The sequence below is a fragment of the Cannabis sativa genome, chromosome 1, assembly GCF_029168945.1.
Source record: "Cannabis sativa cultivar Pink pepper isolate KNU-18-1 chromosome 1, ASM2916894v1, whole genome shotgun sequence".
NCBI lineage: Eukaryota > Viridiplantae > Streptophyta > Magnoliopsida > Rosales > Cannabaceae > Cannabis > Cannabis sativa.
Window position 1 is genome coordinate 8167875 of NC_083601.1, and position 17983 is coordinate 8185857.

The 17983-nt window shown below is 29.0% G+C and overlaps 3 protein-coding genes and 1 long non-coding RNA gene across 5 annotated transcripts; 1 reads left to right on the plus strand and 3 right to left on the minus strand.

The window, feature by feature from the left end:
* Nucleotides 1-450, minus strand: LOC133034951 (uncharacterized mitochondrial protein AtMg00240-like). The gene has a single exon (XM_061110524.1). It carries the CDS (start codon nt 448-450, stop codon nt 1-3), a length of 450 nt encoding a protein of 149 aa, XP_060966507.1.
* An 11142-nt stretch (nt 451-11592) lies between these two features.
* On the minus strand, nt 11593-13508 carry LOC115713795 (uncharacterized). The gene has a single exon (XM_030642278.2). It carries the CDS (start codon nt 13172-13174, stop codon nt 12023-12025), a length of 1152 nt encoding a protein of 383 aa, XP_030498138.2. The 5' UTR covers nt 13175-13508; the 3' UTR covers nt 11593-12022.
* Nucleotides 13509-13841: 333 nt separating this feature from the next.
* Nucleotides 13842-16197, plus strand: LOC133030615 (uncharacterized). 2 transcript variants are annotated; one of them, XR_009684212.1, is made up of 4 exons: nt 13842-14004; nt 14228-14308; nt 15310-15472; nt 15952-16197. It is a non-coding gene; the product is annotated as an uncharacterized LOC133030615 (long non-coding RNA). The 2 variants fall into 2 exon arrangements; XR_009684211.1 differs by having other exon boundaries at nt 13843-14004; nt 14228-14312.
* A 604-nt stretch (nt 16198-16801) lies between these two features.
* Nucleotides 16802-17527, minus strand: LOC133034977 (uncharacterized). The gene has a single exon (XM_061110581.1). The coding sequence runs from the start codon at nt 17525-17527 to the stop codon at nt 16802-16804; it is 726 nt and encodes a 241-aa protein (XP_060966564.1).
* Between the last annotated feature and the right edge of the window lie 456 nt (nt 17528-17983).

Below are 17983 nucleotides of genomic sequence, written 5' to 3' on the forward strand. Positions count from 1 at the left end.
CTAACAAAGATTGAAGCCAAACCACTTCAGCAGTGGCATTCGCAAGGCTACGATACTCAACCTCGGTACTAGATCGAGAGATAGTCTTCTGATTTTTAGAGCTCTAGGAAATGAGATTGTTGTCAAGGAATATGCAGAAAAAGTTGATCTCCGATCATCAGAGTCACATGCCCAATCGGCATCACAAAAGCCTGTTAAAGACAGAGTAGAGCACTTTGTCAGGTGAAGACCATAATCGAGGGTGTCTTTGAGGTATCTCAAAATTTTCTTGACCACTTTCCAGTGAGCTTCCAAAGGCTTGTGCATAAATTGAGATACCTTGTTAACTGAATAGGTAATTTCTGGTTTGGTGACCACAACATATTGTAATGCCCCTACAATACTTCGATATTGATGTGGATCTTGGAAAGGATCACTGCCATAGGCTGAGAGTTTTTCACCTCCAGTCATTGGAGTAGGCAGAGGATAGCGTGCATAAATTGAGATACCTTGTTAACTGAATAGGTAATTTCAAGTTTGGTGACCACAACATATTGTAATGCCCCTACAATACTTCGATATTGATGTGGATCTTGGAAAGGATCACTACCATAGGCTGAGAGTTTTTCACCTCCAGTCATTGGAGTAGGCAGAGGATTAGCACAGTCCATCTTGGTTCGAACCAGGAGATCCATTATGTATTTGGTTTGGCACAGATGTAGAGCATCATCCAACCTTGTGACATGAATACCAAGGAGTCTAGGGGACCTATATCTTTTAGAGCAAAAGAGGCATTGAGATCATGAACCAGGGTCGATATAACCTGACTAGTACTACCTATGATGAGTATATCATCAACGTAGATAAGAATGAATTAGTATGTGAGGTAGTGAGTCGAGTGAACAAGGATTGATCAACTCTAGCTGAAGTGAAACTAAAAGAGTAAAGAGGAGTCTTGAGTTTGTCAAACCAGGCCCTTGGGGCCTATTTTAATCCATAAAGAGTCTTGTTAAGTCGACACACTAAATGAGGATTGCTTTTGTCCACAAAACTACGGGGTTGGGTCATATAAACTGCTTCAGTAAGCTCCCCATTGAGAAAGGCATTATTAACATCCAATTGCCTTATTTCCCAACCATGTGAAAAAGCAAGTGTGAGGATGACCCTAATGGTTGTTGGTTTGACTACATGACTAAAAGTCTCTGTGAAGTCAAAACTATATTGTTGCAAGAATCCCTTAGCAACAAGTCGTGCGTTATACTTGGAAATCGAACCATCTAAATTTTCCTTTAGTTTATAGACCCATTTGCAACTAATTTCTCTTCTTCCAAGAGGCAGAGCAACCAAGATCCAGGTTTTGTTTTTAATTAGTGCACAAATTTCATAGTTCATTGTAGCATTCCAATTGGAATCAAGTAATGTAGCTGCAAGAGTAAGGGGTTCTTTTGAGAGCATGGGCACTGTGGTTTTGTATGTTCATGCTTTAACTTGAGTCACCATAGGATGATTATTTACAAGTGGTGGGGGTAGGGAAGAGATGACAGTTGTTGACTTGGGGAAGGCTGAGAAGTAACAGCTGGTGTGGAAGATAAGGGTGAATTATTTATGGCAATAGTTGGGATGGGAGGGGACAGAGCAGTGGGGATAGGTGGAGGTTATGGAGGTATATCGGTGGATGTAGGTAAAGGAGGTTGGTCATTTGTGGGTTGTATAGGCTGAGAGATTGTGGTGGTAGTGTTGTTGTTGGTAGCAGATATGGGTATAGTACATTGTGTTGGAATATCTTTAACCAGGACCTAGATTTACTAACAAGTATGTTTTTAACATCCTAAATATGAATCTCTAAAACGATGAAAATAAACACATATTAAGTATGAGAAATCTTACATTGGTTGCAGCAGAATTAAATGACTCCTTCTGCTCAGATCTCTAACCCTTGTATCCTTTCTGTCGCAGAGTATCACCAAGATCTGAGCCCGAAACTCTTTTAGTTGTTTGGTTTCTTCACAGTCTTACACACTATGATTGAAGACTAACTTGCTATGGGTGGGCATGCACTCAATCACTAAAGGCTGAATTTTATTTTATGAAGAACACTAAGGATTTCGAATTAGAGAAGAAAAGAACAAGAAGAAGAAGAAGAAGAAGAAGAAGAAGAAGAAGAAGAAGAAGAAGAAGTCTCAAACTCTCTAGTTATCTGACAAGATGAAAACTAAGTCAACAGTCATTAGTAGCATTAGTTGGATAATGAGACATTTCTTTTCTTTTTATACTAATTCACATAGGGTTAAGATTGAATAATTTGAAATAAAAAATGATAAAATAATAGCAAAAATTCAACCTAATGGCTGGCCATGAAGTGGGCCCATCACTAGTTAGATTTTTGCCATTTTTCTCAACCATTTATCTATTTTTCACAAAGACCAATTTTTTGCAATTTCAATTCTATAAATGCCAAAACTATTTATTTAATAATCAAATTAATTATCAAATAAAATTGTCATTTATTATATTTATTAATTAGACTCCACAAAGTCTCTTAATTAACAAATAAACCCTAAAATCCTATTTATTCACAATCAAGTCATATCTTAGTGAAAATTCATAAACTAGACATAGTCTAATTTTAGAATTATAATTGATTAACTAAAATCAATTAACTGAGTCTTACAAGCAGTTTGTCTCAACTAGTATGGGGACCATGAGCCTATATAACTGAGCTTCCAATAAGCAGATATAGAATTTACCAAGTAAATTCTCTAACTTATTAATTCCTCCTTGCACCACTCAATTATATAGAACGCTCTATATGTTCCACGATATAGATACGCTATGAGTTATCCATTTGTTATAATCCTAATAATCAATGATCCTCTATAGATGATTTACATTGAATAGGGACAAATTTACCGTTACACCAATTAATGTATTTTATCCTTAAAACACATAGCAACCTATAAATGATATTTCATTGAACTAATATAATCACTAAAATGAGCGCTCTATCATTTATCTCTATTAAGCCAAGCTCGAAGGAAATCATCGTTTCACTTCTATGTCCAAATAGAAGCGATAGATTCTGTATCTATGATTAGCGCTCAATTGAACTACCATGTCCTTAATCTATATGTCACGAGAAGATCCATTGGTCGACTTTAACAAACAGATTGAAGAACACAAATAATACAATTGAACTATAACCTAACCATCTCAGGATTGAGATCATTTGATCTAAGATCAACTAGGTGATATTGAATTGAATAGATATTACGGTAAGTTTATTATATCTAATCCAAGTTCAATATCGGTCCCTTCCGATGCATACTCCATACATCTAACCCAAGCTTACTTTAACCAATGCCCTGGAAAGGACATAACACTTATACATGGTGCAAGTAAACTACGTTGTAGATTATCCTATCAGTTAAACCCTGTGTACTGATAAATCATAAGAATACATTTAATCACACAATCTTGATTACTTTCCACTGTGTTGACAACACAATAAATAAAAATATTTGTGTGATAAGGATTTAGATGAATTTATAAATTAAATAAGTAAATAAATGATCACATGAACCAAATAACACATTAAACAAGTAATAATATTAAATCTGTATCTTTATTGATAATTAAATAGAAAAGATTAAATTAAAATAGAGTTTCATTTAGGGCACAAATCCCAACACATTGTGCTGCAGTAGTGGAGGTTCTATGACAGATGATGAAGGTGAGGGAGCTGTTATAAAAGCAAGAGGAATCTCTGCATTTGGTCTAGTGTCATCACATGAAACAAAACCAAATGAGTTAGTTTGACAAGTAGAAAAGGGAAAACTATACTCATCAAATATAACATCTCGAGAAATATAAATTTGACCAGGTGCAGCAAGACATTTATAACCATTATGTTTCAAACTATATCCAAGAAATGTGCATTGTTCTGATCTAAATTCAAGCTTATGCTTTTTGTAAGGACGAGTGTTAGGATAACATGCACACCTAATTTTTTTAAAAAGTAGAATAGTCAGGTTATTTTTGAAACAATATTTTGAGAGGGGTACTATTTTGAAGCACAGGGGTAGGTAACCTATTGATAACATAACAAGCTATCCTAATAACTTCATCCTAGTAAGTTAAATGCATTGAGGCTTGGGCAAGAAGGGTCAAACCATCACCCATATGCACCTGCTCAGAACCAAGGTAAGGCTATTTTTGAGTGAATTTGGAAGCATCTAGAGTACAGTGAGATGTAGGACCAAAATTAGGGTACCAGACATAATCCATTACAGTCTTAGCAGTAGCCAGATTAGCAGATGGATTGGTGACATTAGCAGCACCCACACCAGGAAAATCAATGTTAAATCTCTAATAACACTGAGAGGCAATGTGGCCAAGCCTGGAGTAGATTTGGAAAATAGGTCTAACTCCTTGATTCATGGAAGATAGATTGAGGGGAATAAGAAGCAGGAGAAGTGGACGAAGAACTAGCACGACCAGTTCATAAAAGGAGAATTGAGGATTAGATTGTGATGTTCTAGGGGCACATCAAATTGATTCTAGGTGGCTCTTCCTCGACTAGGAGGAATAGATCCAAGATCAGAGAAGGAACGATTGTTAGACTGAAAAGAACCAGTGCGTTTTCCACAAAATCCACGATTAGTGGCTAGATTGACACAATCAAGATCCTTATGATGAGCTTCCATTTGATGTTCTTGAGACAAAAGTGATGTCTCAATCTCAGTAACAGAGTATTTATCATTTCTTGAATTAATTGAGATAACAAAGGTATCATAATCTGCAGGTAATCCTTTGAAAATAGCTGCTACAATATGTTTAGAGATTTTATGACCAACAGATCCTAATTGATCAACCAAAGTATTTATATGAAGCAAGTAGTAATTTAATGGAAAGAGAACCTTTCTTTAGATTTTGAATTTGTGTAGTGTGCATATCAATTTTTGTAGAGGTCTGAGTAACGAAGTATACCTCAAGAGTTTTCTAAATTTGAGCAGAGGTTTTTGTACCAACAATTCGAGTAAGTATGCCATTAGACATGAAGGAGAGAAGCCAAGAGTATAAGAGCTAATCTTGAACTTCCCATTATTTGAATCTCGGATTGACAATACCACAAATTTCATCTTCATCATGAAGAAATTGTCGCTGAGGTTGAATCATATCACAGATATAATCTTAAAGACGATGGCCACGAATTGCGGATTTGAGGTCGCCATAACAAAAAATATATCATCGAGTTTGACAGAGACTTTGAAAGAAAATACAACTGGATTAAAGGCAGGAGCTAAAGCAGAAGATTGAGCAGCCATGGAAGATGATCAACGAGAACAATCAAGTAACAGAGCGAAGATGCGGAAGCGAAAAAAAAAGTTGCTATAATACCATATTAGGAAGAATAAGAATGAGAGAAATTAAAAATGTGTATATTATTCATTCACAGAAAATATGAGCATCGAAGCTCTATAAATACAATCGTATAGTTAGGTTGTTAGAGAAGAAGACTAACAAAATTAATTACAGAGAAAGTTGTACAAAAGAACAAAAATAACTAATTAGTCCTAACTAACAACTGTACAAAAAGGCCTAACTAACATGATGTGTGATTGGGCTAAGTTAAAAATGAAGAGTGATTGTAGAATATAAATAATACAAAAAAGGATCTTTAAACTTTTTCAAAAGAAACTGAATAATGGTATTATTCAAAAAAAAAAAGTATTAATTGTTAAAAGAAGAAGATGAAGAAACAAGAGATAACTGTAATATAATAATAATAATAATAATAATAATAATAATAATAATAATAATAATAATAATAATAATAATAATAATAATATATACAAATGGTGACTATTCAATGGTTACATTTTATTGTAACCATATGGTTACATTTTTTTTAACCTGTAATAGCAGGTTACCAATAGGTAAACTTTCCTTTTTTAGATTTAATTAATTATAATTAACTATTTTCTTAAAATAATTAATTAAATAGACATTCCTTTTTTAGAATTATTTAATTATAATAAACTATTTTCTTAAAATAATTAATTAAATATTTAACAAGACATCTTTTAGCAATTAATATTTATATTTAAATCCTTACTTGACTTATTTTAATAATTAAACCATTTAATTATAATATTTACAATAAAATTTATTTTTTTTACAAAAATTAAACTTCTTTTGACACAAATTAAAATTCTCTTCTTATAATAAATTTTTAAATAATTAATTATTTTTAAATGATATTTAATTATTTTGTTACAATTATATGAACTAAGTATGAGGCCTCAAGCTAATCAATCGATAACAAGTGCAGCTATTTTTTTTCTAAAAAATCCTTCAACTTATTTCATTTTTTACTTTTTAAATATTTAAATAAAAAAATTAAATAATTAAGTGTAATAACTTAAAATTAAGATTACAAGTATAATAAAATTTAAATTATGAAATTATATGTGTATAATTTTAAATTATAAAAAGTTTTGTTATAAAATTTTAAATAATTTAAGTATAAAAAAATAAATTGCTAAAAGATCCTTATATAGTAATGAATTGCAAAAAATTAATTAATAATTATAATTAATTTAATTTTAAAATATAATTAATCTTAATTAAAGTTTTATAAGGAAATAAATGATTAGGTTACTTTCAGGTTACAAGTTATTTATTATTTATTTTTATTTAATTTCCAAAATAATCACAACCATTTAATAGTAATCCAATGGCTTAAAAAAATGTAACTATGATGGTTACAATAAAAATGTAACCATTGAAACCTCTTCCTATATACAAAATGTTGTCATATTTCATAACACATATTAACACCATGCACCAAATTTATTTAACCAATCAAAAGTTAAAAAAAAAAAATGCTCTCACACGTAAAAGTAAAAGTAATAATTTGAACTTTTTTTATATATATTTTTATATTTAACATGAATAAATAATATAAAGATAAAGTAACTAATTTATAGTGTAATGAAAAAGAATAAAATAGAAAAAAAATACATATATGGTTTTTGTAATATATGAGTGAATTGTAAGGAACAATGACGTCTTTGTTTTTTTTTAATAAATTTTTGGGTGAGAGTATCAATTAGGAACTTTTTTGTTCTTGTTATATAGAGAAATGATGTATATTATAATTATACTTTAAAAAATTCTAAATTATTTTAAGTTTCAAAAATAAAATTCAAATATTTAATTATATAAATGCTTATTTTATTTTCTATGTGTATAACAAGTTATTTCGAACTTTAATTTTGACACGGTAAAGTATATATAATTTTTCAACAACATACTTATTATAGTTACGATATAAAAAAATTAGAATGTAATTTTTTGAAGTATGAAAAATAAGAAAGGAAAAAGTTAAAAAATATTTCTTCTTTTATACATTAATTAAACTTAATTTATAATTCAAATATACTTTATTTTATGAGTATTGTACCTAAATTATCCTCACACTTTCACATAACTAAGACATAATTTCAAATATAATAGATTTGTATTTTTTGGAGATGGATGTATAGGTTTGTGAGAAAGTTTGAGTAAAAAATGGCTTAGATAAGAATGAAGAATATCGTGAAGTGGTAGGAGTAAAATTGGTAAAATGATTAAAAAAAATATATAATAGATTTTGAAGGAGGAGGTAAAAATTAGAAGCTTGGATTTTTCTATTTTTCTGTTTTTTATTTTTTATGAAGAAAAAAATTACTTATTACTTATTAGGAATTTTGGATTTGCATGAAAGAGTATGGACCACTAAGAAAATGAGTCCATTGAAGAGATGGGTCGGACTTTATACCTACAGAAAAACATTCAAATTCTACCACTCAATAATCATCATTTAAGGATTCTTACAAAAATACAGATCTGACTCTAGGGAATCAACAAAATATTTTCATTATTTTTTTTGTTTGATTATAGTTTAGCAAGGAAATGCCATACCTTCATGTCACAAGTCATTAGAAAAAAAAATAATAAAAAATACAATGAAAAAACAAAAGATAATTATATGAAAATACAGTATAAAATATAATTCAATATGATATTATATAATATATTACAGTGTAATATAATGCACCAAACATGACAAATATCAATTTAATCTTATCAAGTTTGAATCAAAAGCAACAAAAAAGTGAAAATTACATAAAATATGGGATTTCATAAAAAAGTTAGAAAAATATGGCATTTATAGGTGTGCCATTCTTCTATGGTATTTTTTCACATTTAAGATTTTTTATGGTATTTGATATGCCATATTTTTATAAACTTATTATCCAATCTCATATTTTATGTTTTTGTTTTTAGCATAATTAGTTTTATTTTTTTTTTAATTTATTTTACATTTACATTTAAGAGTTTCTTTTTATTTAGAAAATTTACACCAAATACTACATTTATTTTCAAACATTACATTTTTAATTTGACAAGAACATTATACTTTTATACTTTTCTTAATTTTTTTTTTCTTTTTTACTGTTTTTTACTTATTGAAGCTTCAAAAAGTTTTTTTTTTGTCTTTTTTATATATATTTTTAGTCAATTTTGGCTATCTTTTTTCTTTTCAATTTTTAAGTCAGTTGCTACTTTTTTTTCTTTCTTTCTTTCTCTTATCTCTCTCTATTTTTTTTTTCTAATTTCTCTTTGTGTCTCTTTTTTTTTTTTAATATTTTTTCTCAAACTAATTTTTTTTCTCTTAATATATATAATAAGTGTACATTTTTATATTTCATTTTTTTTTTCAAAAATTAAACTTGTTTTTTATTTAAACTACTATTTGTTTTTTTTTTTTGTTAAAAACTAATTATTCCATTAAAAACAGCAGAAAAAAAAACTAGTTTCATCAGCATCATCCTGAAAAAAAAAAAACAATATAAAAAATCATAATCTAAAAAGAATCCAAACTTTAAAAACTAGTTTCATCAACATTGGAAGGAACTAATAATTTCATTTAAAGAATAAAAAAATAGTTTCATCAACAAGATAATGAAAAAAATTACAATCTAAAAACGATACTAACTTTAAAAACCAGTTTCCTCAATATTAAAAGAAACGAATTATTTCATTAAAAGAGGCAAAAAAAAATAGTTTCATCAATAACATAATAAAAAATACACAATGCATAATAACTAAACTTTTACAAACGATACTAAATTTATAAACCAGTTTCGAACATATAAATTTTATATCAATACCTAATAATCAAACTTCTAACTTCATTCTTTATTTTGGCATTTAATTTTTCATTTGCTTGCTCAAAAATTAAAGTTAATTTAAATATACAATATGAAGCAAATATAACAAAGAGAATCATAAATTAAAATCAAAGAGAAAAAAAAACAAAAAAAATTAAAGAGACAAAAAAAAAATACTGGAATGTGAGAAACCAGTTAGTAAAACAACCAAAATAAAAACAAATAAATAAAAACCAGTTTCTTGAAATAAATTAATAAAAAATTGAATAAAACTCAAACATGAACAACAATAAAAAAAATCAGTTATAAAAACTAGTTACTTAAAAAAAACCAGTTATGAAAATAATTAAATAATATGTGTGTCAGAAACTAATTAATTAAAATAAAATAAAAATTGTTGTTCAAATATCATATAATAATAAAACTGGTTTTATACAAACTAAAAAATATACAATAATATCATAAAAATGGAGCAACCTCATTACAAAACAGCTAAAACCTGTGAAACCAGTGAAACCAGTTTTGACGTTATAAAAAATCATAACAAAATACAAATGTTAATAATAAAATTAATTGAAACCAATTTCATCAGACAATCAAATAAAAACACACACACACAAAAATACAAAAAAAAAACATATTAATCACAAATATAATCAAAACAACACATAATGCATACCAATAATTTAATAACAAAATATAAGTGTAAGTTTCGAACTTAGAAACAAAATAATAAAGAAGTAACTTGATAAAAAATTCTAATAACATCATGAAACTATTTTTTTTTATTCTTTTAATGAAATTATTAGTTTCTTTCAATGTTGATGAAACTGATTTTTAAAGTTTATATTATTTTTAGATTATAATTTTTTATATTGTCTTTTTTCAGAATGATGTTGATGAAACTGTTTTTTTTTTTTTTTTCCTGCTGCTTTTAATGAAATAATTAGTTTTTAACAAAAAAACAAAGAAAAAAAATAGTAGTTTAAATAAAAAGAAAAACAAGTTTAGTTTCTGTAAAAAAAATAATATCTATAGTTGAGATCATTTTTTATTTATTTTAGTATTTTATTTTTTAAAAAAAAGAAAAAATAAATAAAAAAAAAACACAAATTTAAAGTTTTTTATGGCATTCCTCATGACTTTTTCTTATATTTGTAAGTTTTTTTAAAAAATGTCATATTTAGTGTAATTAAGTTTTTATGTCATATATATCAATTTAATCTTATCAAGTTTGAATCAAAAGCCACGAAAAAATAACTAATATCAGCAAGTGGAAACAAAGTGTAAAAGATATCCAAAATAATAGGAGTAACAAAAAAAGGTACATTAAGAAAAGAGACATAGCCACATTATCAGAATCAGTCTCATCGAATCTAACATGTAATTTTATTTTATTTTTATGAGGAAAACTAACATGTAAATTAATGTAGAGAGATTAACAAAATTGCAAGATATTCAGAATAAAATTTGTGACATTCATATCCTACTTTTATTAAGTCATTATATATTTGTGTTACAGTAGAACCTCTATCCAAGAATACACTTGGGACCAAGAAAATAATATTCTAATTGAGAGGTTATAACTAAATAGAGTTACACTTGAAAAAAAAATCAAAATATCAAAAAATATCAATGTAACAAAAATACCAATAAACAATTCTTAATACTATATTATATTAAAGTTATTTTCGAGTACATATAATATTTATACATGTACTATAATTTGAAATAAAATTATTAATTCTACATAAGTAAATTTATAAAATATATGTATATATTTTTTTAAGATGTAATTATTCTTATATAGAGGTATATTTTATTAATACGGGACTTAAAAAATGTATAACTAATTACAATATAGAGGTTATTCTTATTTATAACTGGCCCAAATTGGGACTTCATTTTTTTATAACAAATTAGAGGTTATTCTTGAATAGAGTATTCTTGAATAGAGGTTCTACTGTATTTATTTTTGTGAGAGCTCAACTATTTTGATAATAATTTGAAATTCTTAAGGGAACTATTCAAAATATGGTCTTTAAATAGTTGAAAAATAAGCCATAGAAACAATAACAAATGCATATTTCCAAAAACTCAAGTGTAATTTTCATAACTTTTCACTGTTATTTAATTCTCATTTTCTATGTTATGTTTTTGTTTTTTGTTTTTTGTTTTTTGTTTTTTTTTTTTTTCCTAACAATACCATAATGCTTGTTAAATGTACATTTTTGTCATGATTTCACGAGCCCTTTTTTATGGAACTTTTGTTATCAATTTTTGGCCCAAAACCCATGGAAGAGCCATTTTGGGCATTTTAGGGATATTTTCATAAATACCCAAAACCACACAACAAATTATAAAATACTGATTTACAGTTTTTTTTTTTTTTTAAAAAAATAAATTATAGACTTGTGAAATTTTATTTTTTTACAAAAATATGAATTGTTATTTTATATGTTTATGTTGTTGTTGGTGTTTTTTTTTTATGTTGCATTATTTGTACTATGTTATTTATATAAGCTTCCGAAAAACGTCATTTTTTTTTTAAAAAAAAATAAAAACTATAAAAAAGTAAAACCCATAAAAATATTTTTTTTTTAGAAAAAAAAAACTTACAAAAATACTAGAATTTGGGTTAACTTTTACAATAATACTGTCACACGGAAATCTTTTCAAAAATACTGTATTAAGAAAGATTAAGTTTAATTAAAAAAAATTAAGAAATATATTAAATGAATGTGCATTAATCTAAGAAAGTGGCAAACGTTACAATTAAGTAACTTATAACTGCTTTCAAAAAAAAAAAAGTAACTTATAACTAATTAAAAATTAATTGATGAGATAGGTGGTTCAATCCAAATTGGATGTCGCTTGCAAATCATGTGGAATATAGTTGAGGGTAAATTATAGTTGAACTTGAAAGTTTGATTTTCGAGGTTGTATACTCCTAAATCACAATTACGAGTGGTTTTAGTGGCCAGACCAATATGATCATGAGTAAAATATATACAATTTGGTTGAATATTGAACTCAGAAGCCAAGACCGCAATACTTGAATTGTCACCAAGAAATAAAGCTATATCACCAAGACTTTTCTTTTCTAACCACTTACCACCTCCATTCCCATCCACATCCAAATCGAGTTTTAAAACCCTAAAATTTTTGGTAATGCGTTCATAACCATCTTCATTTAAAAAAATATACCTTTCAACACTCAATAACTCTCCACTACATGATGATACCACAAGATACCTTCTTGAAATCCCTTCGAGGCTACGAATATTTGGGGCAACAAACTCCATATAAGTTGTTATTCCAGTATTTAGATTTGGGTATTGAAAAGATACAAGCGCTCCATCGAATGTAAGAACATAGAACTTGCCTTTATAATGCGCGACATCTTCAAATCCCTTAGGAAATTTCTCATCTATAATCTTTGTCCATGTTGTGTCTTTCCCATATCTAATGCAAGCCAATTCACACATGTGTCCATATATCACAACAACAATACACTCATCGTTTGGAATAATGTTATTTTTATTATTGGTTAATGGGCTAGCTGTAATTAAAACCTTGCTTACGTGATACTCGCTTCCTTCATAATAAAATTCTTCTGGATCATCATCGTCAACATCAACATCATAAAAATCTTCTTCTAAAATATCATCATAATCAGAAAGAGGCCGAGGAAGCAAACACGGAAGGTTTACATGGGTAGTAGTTTTTGGGTTTGAAGATGATGATGATATAAAATAATAAGGTTTATAAAGTGTTATAGTGTAGTCTTCATTCACAACCACTAACCAACCTAAAGAAGATCCGCTGAAACACTTGCCATATAATAAAGATGACTTCAACTTTAAATTATTATTATAGGTGCGATCATGAGTATCAATAACATTGTATACACTCCATCTACCTTCTTCTTCTTCACTTGGAACCAAAAGCATTGGAAGGTAATGGTGGGACAACATTTTGTTTTGTTTAGTATACTTGTTTTTAAAGGCTAAAGAATGCCACGAGACACACACACTACTAAATCTTGAAAAATCTATGTATGTCTCCACTTTCCCCAAAATCAATTCTAGAATATGTTTCGGAAGTCCTGGCCAATCTTAAAAAAATAAAAAAAATAAAAACATATTAGAAACTTTTACTCTTTTTATTATTATGAATAAATAATAGACTACACATAATAGTAAAAATAACAAATGTAAAATATAGCACATACCTCGATGATGATCCATGGTTGTCTCCTCTCTGTTTTTTTTTTCCTAAACAATTGGAACGATCAATTAATTAAGTTTTTTTTTTCCAACCATTGAATACTTGATGATCTATTTATAGTTCCATTATATCCAAGTTTGAGTGTAAATAGGATTCAGAAAAAAGAAAAACAAAATAAAAAAAACTTTAAGCGAAAATTTACATTTAAACAAATACGGTGCATATCTTTAGATTTTTATTTTAGATTTATGTATTTAAAAACAAAATATCAAGAAATTAGTTCTAGTATTTAGGAAAAAATAAATAAATAAATTTTGATTGATTCCGTTAATTAAAATAAATTAAAAATTTCTGAGGAAAAAAAAAGATTTTTTTTATGGAAGAAACGTGTTTTCAAAATATATTTTATCCATTCAACGACTCAAGAGGGAAAATTGATAGTACGGCCAAAATATTGAAAAGGAGCCCAAGCCAAGCCCACTCCAAGGAGTGGTATTTTGGGAACCTAGGTTCTCATTTTGGGATTGGATCTGATTTGTCACTCTGTACTCGCTTCTCTCTCTCTGCGATGATCAAGGTAAATTTACATTGAATTCCTTGAATATGATTCTATTATTACATGTATATCTATTTTTGTGTTTATAATTTTGAATTTATTCGGTCTAATTGGAATCTACTTATAATTTCACCAATATAATCTAGATTTTCATGATTTAGTGTTGAATTTTTGTTCAATTGGATTTTCTTCTCATTCGATTTGTTAATATTTCGCAATTTTTGGCGATGATTGGAGTGTGCAGTCAAACAACTTCATGGAAGGAGTGTTTCACAAGATTAGAAGGCCTAACCCATGGGAAGCAGGAAACTATATCAATTGCTATGTAGGTAACTAAGAGAAACTTGAACCCCTCGTACTTGCGGGAGCAAACTACATGGCTAACCATTTGAGTTACCCTTTGATATATACATCCACAATATATAAAATTGCTTAGAATAAGATTTAGAGTCAGGGCATATTGGTACACGTAGAGAGGTTAGTAGTTGAGCGGTCATGGTTGTTATTTTGGTTAGGTAATGTTTGTTAAAGAGTAATATATCAGAGAGGAAATTTAGGGTGATGTGAACTGTTTTGTGAAATTGGGAATTCTTTAGAATTTCCCCTTCTATCTTTCATTTATTTCATTTTTGTATTGTCTCAGATTGAATTTCAATGAAGAAGGGCTCAATAAGAATCCAAGGTTTTCCTAATTTTCTAGTTCTACCACTAACAAAATTGTTCTTGTTAGTAAGCATTATAGTTTTTATATTGGACAGCTTAAGAGAACATCCCACAATTTCAGTAGCTGCTGGAATTATCATGTGTCTAATCTTGTAAAAGTTCTGCCTAATTCAAACATCAGGAGGCTGCTGGAATTATCATGTGTTTAATCTTGGTGATTTGGTGCTCAGTTTTCTTCTAAATATGCTAGTAATAAAGGGTTAATTCTAGTTCTGAAAAAATACTGACTGTATTTTATTGCTTTTAATTAATTAATAAAGGGTTAATTCTAGTTCAATATGTGTAGTTTTAGATATGTAAATGGTTGTGAGAGTTTATATGTGTCTGGTTTTGCTAAAATACTTGGTCATGTATATTGTGAGTTGATACTGTAATTGTGTCATAAATGATCAGCTTGCCAAAATGAACTATATTAGTACATTGAGCTTATTCATTGTTTGTTCCAACTACAAGTGGCGTGTTCCCAAGTTCATATGTTCTTCACAGGGTCCATTATGAAGAATATATCTCTCTAGTTATATATGCAAAAACTGAATGTTGGGTGAACAAGAATTCCCTTGTATGGTCTTTTTTACTGAAGAATTCTCTGTTGTGGTCTGCCAGCCAAGCTTTGAAGTTTTTCAAGGGAAGAAGTTGGTTGACTGAGATTTGGGTGCTGGTGGGAGGGATAGGAGGAATTCTCTGAAAGGGTTAGTGAATTAGCATGGGGAGACACCAAGATGGAACAATCACAAGCAAGGAACAGGCTCAAACTTCTCCAGTTATGGTAAGATTACAGAAACTGTCATATAGTTCCAACATACATTGGCATATGTAAACTAGTTGTTACTGTGTTTCTTCTTTAAGCTTTCTTTAATTTTGACATAATTTCAAGTAGTATGTTTACTGGACACTGTCATTGTGTAAACACTACACGCTTTTACTAGGCTTGTTATCACTATGTTGCCTTTTACTAGGTTTGAGCATTAAATTCATGGTGTTAGATTTTGTCCTATCAAGATTTCTTAGATACATAATAACATCATTATTGCATGCCTAGATGCTGCAAATGGTTAAATTCTGATCAGTTCTGAACTTTGTAGGAACCAAGTTTGCACAAGAAGCACCATGATAATATGATATTGATGTAGTAGACTTATATGGACAATAAAGGACACTATATTTACAAACTTTTTTTGGTAACATACACACATATATATATATATAATAATGACTAATTATTCATATTTTTCATATTTTGTGCAGTGATTTCAACTAAATAGCAAGACTCTAAGATTGTTCCAAGAAGTGTGAAGTGTTGAGAGCTTGGGTCTCTTGAAGATAGACTGATTAGTTAGTTTTGTGAAATAATGAGATACATACAGAATCTCTACCCTGGGTCATTACTTTCATTCACATGTTTTATTTTTTCCCATATAACATATGGTTGTAAATTTGTAACAGTATCTTTCTTTTCTTTGAATAAAAATATGTATTTTTTTTTTGTGTAAATATGTTAAATATATAATTATTTCCTTAACTAATCTTCATAATAAAATAATATAAAAGATGTATCATTGTAAGAATATTATAAAAATGAAAATAATGGTTTCAATATAAGTGACAAAAAGTAAAAAGAAAAAAAGGATGGCAGTGGTCCTATAAATTATTTTTTTTGAACAAAGTGGTCCTATAAATATAAACATATATTTCTAAAATTTCTAATCTGATAACAAAAAAAAAAATAAATAATAATAAAAGAGAGAAAGAAGTAAGAAAATAAATGAAAGAATGTGGACTAACATAAGCTTTGATCAGAGAGAAGTTAGGGTTTCTGCAAGAGTAACAGGAGGAAGTGCTTGCTTGTTTAAGTAATTGATTCAGATGATACATGTTTTAGTAATTCAGATATCTTTACTGTAAATTCATTGTCCTCATCAGCAATAAAAGAATGTCATATTTCTACAAAATAGAGGCAAAGAGAAGGAGCAACTATTGTTAAACAATGAAATGCAACGAAATTAGGTCTGCCCATTTCAATCTTCAAATTTCAATAATAACCATCAAATTCTTTTTTTTTTATATTTTTTTTTTTTTGAGAAAAGTTCTGTTATCATTAATTGGAAGCGTCGTTTACAACAACAGAAAAAATAGTAGGAGGGCAATCCTCATACCACGAACAATCATTATCCAACACTAATGCTTGCTTAGCCAAGCCATGAGCGGCTTGATTTGCATCTCTGCGAACATGAGACACACAAACATTAGGGAAATAGGACAATTGATTTTTAACATCCGAAATAAGATCAGAGAAACCTAAATTTCTAGATGCTAAACTTTTCAAACTAGTAACTAACAGAAGGCAATCCGACTCCACAAAATCTAGATTAACATGCAAAGAGTGAGCCCATTGGAGACCATAATAGAGAGCTTTAGCCTCCATTTCATGAGGTTGCAAGGTACCAGGCATTGGCTTAGATAGAGCAGCCTTAACATGTCCCCAAGAGTCCCTTATAATTGCTCCAAACCCCATTGTATTGTTGGCTGAATCAACAGCCGCATCAACATTCATTTTCAACTTTGTTTGAGGAGGAGCTTTCCATGGCTGATGGCTCGCAACATGTGAAGGTTGCTGGACAGGTTTATGAACACGGGAAGCCTGCTGAAAATTGCAGAAATGTGCCGAAGCTTTAGCAGCAATTGCCTCTGGTTTTTGTGGATCCTTACAATGTATAATGTTGTTTCTATCAAACCAAATGTACCACAAAGTGCATAAAATCTTTTCTAAGTCAGATTTGGAATAAGTTTGTGATAGCAACATTATATAATCTCCCTCTGTCATTCGGCTAGCAGCTTGGTAATCAAATTGGAATTCAGTTGAACGCCAAACTGCCTTGGCATGTTTGCAGCTAAACAAAGCATGTCCCACCGATTCTCAAGCATTTGAACATAAACTACAAGCAGCTGATGTGATGATTTTTCGCTGAAACAAAGCTGCAGCTACTGGTAGTGAATGTTGAATAACCCTCCACCCAAAGATTTTAATTTTTGATGGGATATTCAGACCCCAAAAAGACTTCCACCAAGAGCAGTTTTTAATTGAAGTGGAGGATTGTTGTTGTGTCTCAAGTGAACAAGCAAAATGGTAACCCGATTGTACAGTATACACACCAGAAATATGATTATTCCACATCCAAGAATCACCTATAGCTGAAGCAGCAAGTGGAATCGATAGAATCCTGGCCACATCTACTACAGAGAAATCTCTCTGTAATGAAGCCAAATCCCAAGTAAAATC